This window comes from Perca fluviatilis, chromosome 22, assembly GCF_010015445.1.
Source record: "Perca fluviatilis chromosome 22, GENO_Pfluv_1.0, whole genome shotgun sequence".
Lineage (NCBI taxonomy): Eukaryota > Metazoa > Chordata > Actinopteri > Perciformes > Percidae > Perca > Perca fluviatilis.
The window spans coordinates 26,145,176-26,157,081 of record NC_053133.1 but is presented as its reverse complement, the minus strand read 5'-3'; the positions used below and the strand labels follow the sequence as shown (position 1 = coordinate 26,157,081).

The following is an 11,906-nucleotide window of genomic DNA, read 5'->3' as shown; positions in this document are numbered from 1 at the left end:
GGAAGAACGAAGGAAAGAAAGAATGAAAGAATGAAAGACAGAAAGAAGGAAAGAAAGAAGAACAGAAAGAAAGAAAGAAAGAAAGAAAGAAAGAAAGAAAGAAAAAAAAAAAAAAAAAAAAAAAAAAAAAAAAAAAAAAAAGAAAGAAAGAAAGAAAGAAGGAAGGAAAGAAAGAAAGAAAAAAAAGACAGAAAGGAAGAAAGAAGGAAAAAAGAAAGAAAGAAGGAAATAAAAAAGAAAGAAAGAATGGAAGGAAGAACGAAGGAAAAAAAGAAAGAAAGAAATGAAAGAAAGAAAGAATGGAAGGAAGAAATAAGGAAAGAAAGAAAGAATGGAAGGAAGAAAGAAAGAAAGAAAGAAAGAAAGAAAGAAAGAAAGAAAGAAAGACAGAAAGACAGAAAGGAAGAAAGAAGGAAAAAAGAAAGAAAGAAGGAAATAAAAAAGAAAGAAAGAATGGAAAGAAGAATGAAGGAAGGAAAGAATGAAAGAATGAAAGAATGAAAGAATGAATGAAGGTTAAGAAAGAAAGAATGAAAGAATGAAAGACAGAAAGAAAGAAAGAATGGAAGGAAGAATGAAGGAAAGAAAGAAAGACAGAAAGAAAGAGAGAGAGAGAAAGAAAGGTTGTAACACTGACACCGAGGACCCATTGTTACGTCTCTCTACTGCTGGCCGGTGAGGTCAGACACGAGGAGGACTGAAGACTGAAGGGATGAGACTGGGCCAAATTATTTTCTTTTTGCTTCTCTATTTTTATTACGTTTTTCTTGTGATATACTGAAGACTGAAGGGATAAGACTGGGCCAAATTATTTTCTTTTTGCTTCTCTATTTTTATTACGTTTTTCTTGTGATATACTGAAGACTGAAGGGATAAGACTGGGCCAAATTATTTTCTTTTTGCTTCTCTATTTTTATTACATTTTTCTTGTGATATACTGAAGACTGAAGGGATAAGACTGGGCCAAATTATTTTCTTTTTGCTTCTCTATTTTTATTACGTTTTTCTTGTGATATACTGAAGACTGAAGGGATAAGACTGGGCCAAATTATTTTCTTTTGCTTCTCTATTTTATTACGCTTTTTCTTGTGATATACTGAAGACTGAAGGGATGAGACTGGGCAAATAAATATTTTCTTTTTTTATTCTCTATTTTTATTACGTTTTCTTGTGATATACTGAAGACTGAAGGGATGAGGCTCACTGGCAAATTATTTTCTTTTTGTTCTCTATTTTTATTATTATTCTTTTTCGATATACTGAAGACTGAAGGGATAAGACCGGGCCAAATTATTTTCTTTCTTGCTTCTCTATTTTTATTACATTTTTCTTGTGATATACTGAAGACTGAAGGGATGAGACTGGGCCAAATTATTTTCTTTTTGCTTCTCTATTTTTATTAGCTTTTTCTTGTGATATACTGAAGACTGAAGGGATAAGACTGGGCCAAATTATTTTCTTTTTGCTTCTCTATTTTTATTAATTCTTTTTTTGCTTTTCTTTTTTTATTACATTTTTCTTGTGATATACTGAAGACTGAAGGGATAAGACTGGGCCAAATTATTTTTCTTTTTTTGCTTCTCTATTTTTATTACGTTTTTCTTGTGATATACTGAAGACTGAAGGGATGAGACTGGGCCAAATTATTTTCTTTTTGCTTCTCTATTTTTATTACGTTTTTCTTGTGATATACTGAAGACTGAAGGGATAAGACTGGGCCAAATTATTTTCTTTTGCTTCTCTATTTTTATTACATTTTTCTTGTGATATACTGAAGACTGAAGGGATAAGACTGGGCCAAATTATTTTCTTTTTGCTTCTCTATTTTTATTACATTTTTTCTTGTGATATACTGAAGACTGAAGGGATAAGACTGGGCCAAATTATTTTCTTTTGCTTCTCTATTTTTATTACGTTTTTCTTGTGATATACTGAAGACTGAAGGGATAAGACTGGGCCAAATTATTTTCTTTTTGCTTCTCTATTTTTATTACGTTTTTCTTGTGATATACTGAAGACTGAAGGGATGAGACTGGGCCAAATTATTTTCCTTTTGCTTCTCTATTTTTATTACGTTTTTCTTGTGATATACTGAAGACTGAAGGGATAAGACTGGGCCAAATTATTTTCCTTTTGCTTCTCTATTTTTATTACTTTTTCTTGTGATATACTGAAGACTGAAGGGATAAGACTGGGCCAAATTATTTTCTTTTTGCTTCTCTATTTTTATTACATTTTTCTTGTGATATACTGAAGACTGAAGGGATAAGACTGGGCCAAATTATTTTCTTTTGCTTCTCTATTTTTATTACGTTTTTCTTGTGATATACTGAAGACTGAAGGGATAAGACTGGGCCAAATTATTTTCTTTTTGCTTCTCTATTTTTATTACGTTTTTCTTGTGATATACTGAAGACTGAAGGGATGAGACTGGGCCAAATTATTTTCCTTTTTGCTTCTCTCTTTTTATTACGTTTTTCCTTGTGATATACTGAAGACTGAAGGGATGAGACGGGCCAAATTATTTTCTTTTGTTCTCTATTTTTAATACTTTTTTCTTGTGATATACTGAAGACTGAAGGGATGAGACTGGGCCAAATTATTTTCTTTTTGCTTCTCTATTTTTATTAACGTTTTTCTTGTGATATACTGAAGACTGAAGGGATAAGACTGGGCCAAATTATTTTCTTTTTGCTTCTCTATTTTTATTACGTTTTTCTTGTGATATACTGAAGACTGAAGGGATGAACTGGGCCAATATTATTTTTTTTTGCTTCTCTATTTTTATTACATTTTTCTTGGTATATACTGAAGACTGAAGGGATAAGACTGGGCCAAATTATTTTCTTTTTTGCTTTCTATTTTATTATTTTTTTCTTGTGATATACTGAAGACTGAAGGGATGAGACTGGGCCAAATTATTTTCTTTTTGCTTCTCTATTTTTATTACGTTTTTCTTGTGATATACTGAAGACTGAAGGGATAAGACTGGGCCAAATTATTTTCTTTTGCTTCTCTATTTTTATTACGTTTTTCTTGTGATATACTGAAGACTGAAGGGATAAGACTGGGCCAAATTATTTTCTTTTTGCTTCTCTATTTTTATTACGTTTTTCTTGTGATATACTGAAGACTGAAGGGATAAGACTGGGCCAAATTATTTTCTTTTTGCTTCTCTATTTTTATTACATTTTTCTTGTGATATACTGAAGACTGAAGGGATGAGACTGGGCCAAATTATTTTCTTTTTGCTTCTCTATTTTTATTACATTTTTCTTGTGATATACTGAAGACTGAAGGGATAAGACTGGGCCAAATTATTTTCTTTTTGCTTCTCTATTTTTATTACGTTTTTCTTGTGATATACTGAAGACTGAAGGGATAAGACTGGGCCAAATTATTTTCTTTTTGCTTCTCTATTTTTATTACATTTTTCTTGTGATATACTGAAGACTGAAGGGATGAGACTGGGCCAAATTATTTTCTTTTTGCTTCTCTATTTTTATTACGTTTTTCTTGTGATATACTGAACACTTTCACCCCTTCTTCAGTCATCCCCAAAATCCAGATATGAGATTAGGGGGCGGACAGAAAACCACTTTATGGTTAAAGTGATGGTTCGGAGTAATTCACCCTAGGGTCCTTTGCACCATGACCTCGAGCCAAACACCCCCCCAGAAGCTTTTTTCACCTGGGTCGAACATTGGGAGAGTTAGCGTAGAGTAGCGTTATCAGCTGAATAGCTTAGCGCAGGGGCTAACGGACCCACGTTTGTATCTTGTAAGTTACCCCACTAATAATGCCCAAAATGATACCAAAGGTCTACACTAGTATATATAGGTTATGCTCTCATAAAACGATGGATTGGAAAGTTTGTAAGTACTTTTATTAAGTCCATTTGGCTGGAGTCAGCTGTTTTTGACTCTGGATTCAGCTGTGTCTGGACTCTGCGTGCAGGTTTGCAGCAGTTCACCTGCAGGTCTGTGATGCCAGCGGGGGGGCGGGGGGGGGAACGCTAATCCTGCAACAGATGGCCACAGACAGCAGCAGGAGGACGGAGACTTCGGGACAGTATTCCTGCCTTTTATTAGGGGTGTCAATCACAAGTTGTACGATACGATATCGTATTTGCTGATTCCACAAAGTCTATAACAACACTGTTAGTTAGAATTAGAAGTAAGGGTACTCATGTGGACAAAAATCTTAAGAGCTGCTAGTGAGGGGACCTGCTTCCACAAGATTCCCCCCCCCCCCAATTCATGGCAACTATTGCACAAATTTCAAGCAATTTGATAAAAGAATGCCTAATTTGTGATAGTTGCAAAGAAAAAACTGCATGTGATATTACCATAAAGAGGGCATGTCTGTAAAGGGGAGACTAGCACCCATTTTCATTCAAATGTCTGGAGGTCAGAGGTAGAGGTGTTGAAATTAATCCAATAATCGATGCATCGAATCGTGGACGATGCTGCATCGATAATCGGCCGGCTCATAATCGATTATTTCTGTTTACAATTTAATGTAGGCCTGACAACATTTCTGTTTACATATTCTGGTTATGTTTTGCACATTCAGGAAGTGCCATGTGCTCAGCGCTGTATAGTTTTATGAATCCACTTTATTTAGTATTAGAGCACTGCAGAATGGTTGGTTTTTGAAGCTTGAAAAGCTACGAATTAAATATCCTACATGGCTTTAAGAGTAAAAATGTATTTGACGCATCGTGATATCGAATCGCTGACGTGATAATCGTCATCGAATCGGGAGATCAGTGAAGATTCACACCTCTAGTCTGAGGTCGAAGGCCATGCCATTCTTTCTGGATTATTTATTTAGTTTCATATGATACCAATATCCAGCTTCACTCTAGCTTTAAAAAGGAGCCCGCTACAGCCAGTGGTGTAGTCTACTGTACGTGGTACGCAGGTATACACAGTATACCCATTAAGAAAGTTCCAGGATTTCCATATACCCACTTAAACATGGCCAATGACACGCAACTACATACTTTCCATTATAATTTTGATATATTTAGAAATGACATCTGTGGTTTTCTTCTTCACATAAGCTAAATAAAGGGATTTCCACCGTAAATCGGTGCATAAAAGTGTCAGAATACAGGAAATTAAGTGATGCTCAAAACTTCCCTGGGGGAGGACACCCAGACCCTCACTATAATTTGCCCCCCAAAAAAAGGTCGATTCTGGCCCCATATACAGTAGCCTACAGTATACCCACTACAATACATTAGACTACACCACTGGCTACAGCTTCTGAAAGACAGTAAAGTCGGCCCAATATTTGGGGCTTTTTGAGAAAACATCTCCTGTCTCACCTCTGACTTCTCGTCTCCGCGCGGACGCCCTGCTGCTCCCTCGGACCGGGACATTTTGGGTTACCGGCAGCATGTTTCCCAGACGGACTCGCCCTCCGACTGTCCCCGTTTGTACTCGCGGTTGTTTTGGGGGCGGTGGAGCTGGACCTGGCCCTCCTTTCACAGCTCCTTCTGAAGGGGGGGCCCTCCGCTCCGGCGCGCCCCCGCTCACACCTGTCCCGCGGCGGACATCTCGGGCAGCTCGACGCACGGCTTTTACGCACAGCGGGGACCGTGAGCTGACTTGGTGCTCCGTTAACCGTGCGCACCTTCACCGGTTTGGTTTTCTCGAGGGTCTGGCTCGTGGCCTCCACTGGTTTGGGCTTGAGAACTTTCGTGGCTTGCATTTTTTTAAGTCAAAGTGACGCTTCTGTCTTCGTGGAAGTCATCTTCTGCGGATTAAAAACTTTAAAAAAAAAAATGATCTCAATTGTTCCTCTCAGTGGTTCGGTTGCTATGGACGATGCACCCATAGGTTGCGCCATAGCAACTAGAATGTCAGTCAAGTCACACAGACCAGGGCAGGAGTTCCGGTGCGAACTTTCAAAATAAAAGCTTAATTAAAATGAGGAAATGTTTCATGTGAAGAATGAAAGAAAATGGGGATAACAACAACAAAAATAATAATAATAAAAATAAATGTTTAAGGTTAAAACTGTTATGCTGATGGATGGCATGTGGGTGCATTTTGTGCACTTTTGTTTTTAGCAGCTCAGTGCCTGCTTCACTGTTCATTTCTAAATATCATCTGGGACTAGGGCTTTGTATCGCCAATAATTTACCCAATCGATTACATTTCTAATTCAATATCAATTATGTTAGCGAACTTTCAGTTACAATGCCAGTTTTGTGTGAATTTAACCCTTTGGTTGTCTTCCCGTCAACTTTGAAAAAGTTTTTGACGCCTTTTTTTCACAGTTTGGTTTTGCTTTTTCCGACGTTTTAAATTGTAAAATTTTTCTTCTACTCATTTTCAGCGCTTATTTTTACGTCTCATATTTTATGATATAAAACAAAAATTGAAAACGGGTCAATATGACCCGAAGTCAACACATAAAAGAGATTCTCAGAGAACTTCTGCTGTAAATTGTCCAAGCTAGAAGCAAGCCTCAAATATATTTTAATCATGCACCAGGTTACATTAAAAACTGACCCCCAGAAAGTTTGTTTAAAGTAGGCTACTTTTTACTTATACTGTACATCCATGGTGAAAAGGGATATATTAAAATATCCATTTCTGGATTTTATTAATTGATATCAGATCACTTAAACAAAAATCTATTTCAATTGGAGAATCAGTAATTTTAACCCAGCCCTACCCTGATTTAGTCGAGCGACAGAAAACTCAGATTGGACAGATAGTCTAGCTAGCTGTCTGGATTTACCCTGCAGAGATCTGAGGAGCAGTTAACCATAGTCCTCAGAAATCCACCAGAGGTTAGAACGCCAACACAAGGGAAGAGGAAGGGGACGGACATCCGGCCGAAAATGAGGGACATCCGGTGGGAATTTCCGGTGGCAACGGAGCAATCCTGGAAGTGGAACGTCGTGGATACAAACTATCAGACACCAGAGTGAGTTGACTGCAATAAACTTAAACTTTAATTTAACCCTTGTGTTGTCCTAGGGTCAAATTTTATCAAAAATTTTAAAAATGTATACCAGCAATATGGGTTTCTTTCGACCAAAATTGCCCCAAAATTACATGGATGCATGTATGTCAGTTGTAAGGAACCCATGCAACATTCTTCGCAAGTAAATCCCAAAGAAAGTTCATTTTCAATTTTGACTCGGAAAGACAAGTTCAAGGTTTTCAGCAAAAAAAATGCCACTCGATCCACTGAGATCAGGTCACATCAGAGAGAGAGAGAAGAGAGAGAAATAAAGGACGAGGAAATGATGTAGGACAGGTGGCAAAAGGAGGGAAGAGAGGAGAACAAATCTAACATTACATTCTACTAATCCTGCATCCTCTGCACTAACTATCCTGAACTTTGCACATCTCTCAAATATGTTTTGCACATCCTGCACTAATCGATGCAGCGTCTTTTTGCTTTCTTAATGTTATTTAGTTATATGTATTTAAGGGATAGACCGATTTCCGGGCCCTGGACGATCATCTGGCTGTTTATTGGCAGTTTGCAGATGATCTGCATCTGTGTTTTATTCACCTGATAACCGATAAAGTTATTGAAATAAAAAGTTCTCTACTATGGCTCAGCTACAGCTCTGCGTCTGTCCCTCTGCTTCGGTTTGTGTTACGTTGAAAGTTTCTCATTTATTAAATAATTGCTTAAGGCATTTAAACTAAGTTTTGGGTTGGACTTTGTAACATTTCAAAATCTTGATTTTGACTTTTCATTTTCACTGTATATCGGTTATTGGTTTCATTAACTACTAATAATCGGCATCAGGAAAAAAACAGTATCGGTCCCTAATATGTTTGTGTTATTTGTTTCTGCATTTATTGTTTAGCAAATTCCTAGGAAGTGTTACTTACCTGGCAATACGTCTTTTCTGATTTTATTTTGAAGGCAGAGCCGCGTCGTTTCCGGTGGTGTCCTCACTGCGCGCAGCTACAGATTAAAATCCGTGACGCAGCAGAGTACGTGTTGCCAGTATGGGTCCGAGGCCTTCAGCCAATCAGAGGCTCATCCAATTACTGACACGCGACTCCACTCAGGTTACACGTTCTTAGGATACATCCACACAGGTCACGTGACCTCAAATTAACAGATTACACAGTATATCACCCAGCCTGTGTGTGTTTGTTTTGAGATAAAAGATCAAGATAAAACTACTTTTATAAAACAATAGTTTGATTTAAAGAAAATTAAAAGTAGTGAGAATATAATCAACTTTGACTCCTTTCTTCTCAATACCTGTTAGCCTATATTTTTGCATATTGCAAGTAAAATATACTTTTGAATCATTTCCTTTTAATAAAGCAGCAAACATTTTATATTGTTCTAATTTAATTTAAATAAAATGATTGTGGGTGAAAGAAAACATCCAAACCAAACCATGGTACGATTATTTTAAAAAGAAGGGGAAATAAATATTATTTAAATTAACTGAGGAAGAGATTTGAACGGTTAAATATTTTGTGTCTCAGAAGAAGTAGAATAGTACCCTCTGCCATGTTGTTTTACCTTGTCACCGCTTTATGCGTTATGTTTGGCTGCTAATCGTTTTGCTGGGAACATATGGCCTAATTTTGAAAAAAATCTTAGAAATGTGGGAACATATGGCCTAATTTTGAAAAAAATCTTAGAAATGTGGGAACATATGGCCTAATTTTGATGAAAAATCTTAGAAATGTGGGAACATATGGCCTAATTTTGATGAAAAATCTTAGAAATGTGGGAACATATGGCCTAATTTTGGAAACAATCTTAGAAATGTGGGAACATAGGGCCTAATTTTGATTAAAAATCTTAGAAATGTGGGAACATAGGGCCTAATTTTGAAAAAAATCTTAGAAATGTGGGAACATATGGCCTAATTTTGAAAGACATCTTAGAACTGTGGGAACATATGGCCTAATTTTGATGAAAAATCTTAGAAATGTGGGAACATAGGGCCTAATTTTGAAAAGAAATCTTAGAAATGTGGGAACACAGGGCCTAATTTTGAAAAAAATCTTAGAAATGTGGGAACCTAGGGCTGTGGGAACACAGGCACGCTCCCGGAGAAACATTGCATGCTGCAGCTCGGTTGTTCCTGGGAGAGTCTGTGCGGTCCTCCTGAGCTCTGAGTGGTGCTGTCTCGCCGCCGCCGCCCTGTGAAAACTGCCTTCCATTGCATTTCTCCTTCCAACCAACGGACTAACCAGGCCCCTCGCAGCCGCTTAACGGTGGCCCAGAGGCGGGCTGAGTTCCCACCACAGACCCGGCAGGTGTAGTAGCGGTGGTGGTACACCGGAGGACAGCGTGCACCACAACACACCCCCTCCTCCCCCCGTCTTGGTTCTGGATTTACGGACTGCTCCGTGGGAAAAGCCCGGGATGTGACGAAATCCTAATCAAAGTGCGACACATGCACACAAGCCCATGCACACCATAAACAGGGCCTGTTTTGCGCTGCAACTTTGCGGTTTTTTGTTGCCTCTCTGCGGGAATTTAAAGGCAGATAATCGCAGGTGAGGCTGGGGGATTGTTATCTGGGGGGAGCGTGACGCGCACTTCGCAGCAGCAGCAGCAGCAGCCCCTGCGCTGTCAGACGAGGAAGTGAGGCTTCATACACGCCCATTTCAGCCTGTCGACCCTGCTGTAAAAAGCACAGAGCCGCTCATCAGATAACAGCAACAGACTTTCTAAACATGCGTTCACTTTCGGGTGGACGACACCGGGAATAACCTGCAGGACGACGCCGATTTCAGCGGGTAGGTGACCGAGGCGCTTCACGCGTAACGTGGACGTGACAATTTCCCCCCAAATGTTATTATCGTGAGACTTCTGCACTGTGAAGGCCTGTCTCCATCTTCTTTTTTTTTTTTTTTTTTGATAGTCACATGCATGATCTCTGGCCTAAGTGTGTCACTGGCGTGCCACCGTGACTCATAATTAGTGTCATCGCCGTCGTCTGCGGGAATAAAGCGTCGCTGGCAGGTCTATACGGTTTACAGGCTGCGGGCCAGATGCGAGCATCTGCCCGCACTCTTGTGTGCGTGGCGAAGCACCTGCTTGCGTGATGATGTTGCGTGAATTTAAGCGGAGTTCAGGCTGCAGACCGAGTCCCTGAAGTCGACATGAAACCCCCTTTTGAGGAGGTTTTGCACCCACTTCCATCTGTAGGCAGCTAACTTTGCATCCGTCTTAGTCGTTTTGCATTTTTGTGTGCGATTGCTTTGCATCTATTTTAGTCGCGTTGCTTCCTGTTTTACGTATATGTTTAGTCATTTTTTGTGATTGTTCATATATTTTAAGTCGTTTTGCATCTTTCTTGTGATCGTTTCGCTTCTATTTTTAGTCCTGTGGAGATAACTTCCAGTCGGTTATACACTGTGGTAGCCTAACTAGGGCTGGCGTGTCTGCCAATTGTTTCCCGAATCAATTCTATTTTGATTCACAAGGTCCAGATTCGATTACATTTTCGATTCATTATGTTTGGGAAAATTCAGTTCTAATACAAAGTTTGCTCGGAAATAAACGAGATTCTCAGAGAACTTCTGCTGTAAATTGTAGCCTACAAGCAAAAAGCAACCCTCAAATATGTTTTATAATTCACCGGATTCATGTTTACATTATGGACTGACCCCCAAGAAGTTTGTGGTGGGTTATACATCAGTGGAGGTTTTTAAAAAATTGATTTTGGGATTTTATGAATCACTATCAGATCACTTAAACAAAGATCTATTTTAATTAGACTTGATTATTTTAACCGAGCCCTAATAGTAACATGGGTACCTCTCTTTCTGTAGGGGGGCCTCCTGGAGCCATACTCGGACCCCTGGGCTCCAAAACTAGGGCTGCACAATATGAGGAAAATATCTAATTGTGATTATTTTGACTGATATTGCGATTGCGATATGATTCACGATATTGGAAGGAATGATCGTTTTTGTATCATTGTTCTCATTTTCATTGAAAATTATTAACATTGACAGAAATTAAAATGATTATAGTGCGATTGTTGCGAGGATCTGTACCAAACAAAGATGTTTTCTGTAGTCTGTAGGATCGTATATGTAGGCCGGGACGTCAACGCAGACCCACAATACTTTATTTCAGAACGGTTTGACACATATTTTGCCATTAACAAATATTGCGCCCCCCTGCGATTTGGATATTGCACTAGTCCATATTGGATTTCGATACAATTGCGATTAATTGTGCAGCCCTACCACACACATGCCCTTTTTCTGTTGATTATGACGGGACAAAGCCCATATTTATTGATTCTAGGGCTAAGACAACAACAACAACAACAACAACAACAACAACAACAACAGGTCTGATTCACCGATTAAGTGATGGATAGAAATAACTTGGAAACAATTGATGAAGTCTTTGTTTCTTTATCATGCAATCAAACAGAATACAGTCCTTCCAGAAAAATGCGGAGTTTTTTTGTGATTGTTGCGGGCAAAAATGCGATGGAATATGCGGGATTTTTATGCGATGAAATTGCGGGAACTTGCAAAAACTGCGGTTTGATGAAAAAGAAAAAAAAAAGTGATTTTCCCCCCCCCTCCCCAACACCCTGCTTTTGATGATGTTCACGTCGCGTAATTACGTCACTTCATAACGTTCCCATGGCAACAGGGGGAAATGGCTGCTCTTGTGTGAAGTAAACGCAACATTTTTCAACTTTCTGCTAAGATATATTACGGGACTTTTTGCAACGAAAATGCGGGGGTTATGAAATCATGCAAACTCCGCATATTTTGCGCGGAAATCGGCAATTTATGCGGCGAAAGTGCGGCATATTTCAGAATATGCGCCCCCCCCCCCCCCGCATAAATATGCAGACTTTGGCTGATTATGCGTTGAATTATGCGATCGCATAATTGCGTTTTTCTGGAGGGACT

General features: G+C 38.8%; 2 protein-coding genes across 5 annotated transcripts in view; one reads left to right on the top strand and one right to left on the bottom strand.

Moving 5' to 3' along the window:
* The window catches only part of zgc:194621 (uncharacterized protein LOC795037 homolog), a 40,383-nt gene that overhangs the window by 7,422 nt on the left and 21,055 nt on the right, over nt 1-11,906 (bottom strand). The window contains exons 1-2 of one of the 2 annotated variants that reach the window (XM_039790131.1): nt 7,875-8,635; nt 5,336-5,780 (exon numbers count right to left, since the gene is read on the bottom strand). In XM_039790131.1, coding sequence (XP_039646065.1) covers nt 5,336-5,721 — 386 coding nt within the window. In that variant the 5' untranslated portion in view covers nt 5,722-5,780; nt 7,875-8,635. Of the gene's footprint in view, nt 1-5,335; nt 5,781-7,874; nt 8,636-11,906 lie in introns of those variants that run through there. The other variant, XM_039790132.1, reaches the window with a different exon arrangement.
* Nucleotides 9,059-11,906, top strand: part of si:ch211-230g15.5 (polyhomeotic-like protein 3) — a 37,617-nt gene continuing 34,769 nt past the window's right edge. The window contains exon 1 of one of the 3 annotated variants that reach the window (XM_039790127.1): nt 9,059-9,758. The gene's annotated coding sequence lies outside the window, so the exon portion shown is untranslated. Of the gene's footprint in view, nt 9,759-9,977; nt 10,167-11,906 lie in introns of those variants that run through there. The other 2 variants (XM_039790129.1, XM_039790128.1) reach the window with 2 other exon arrangements.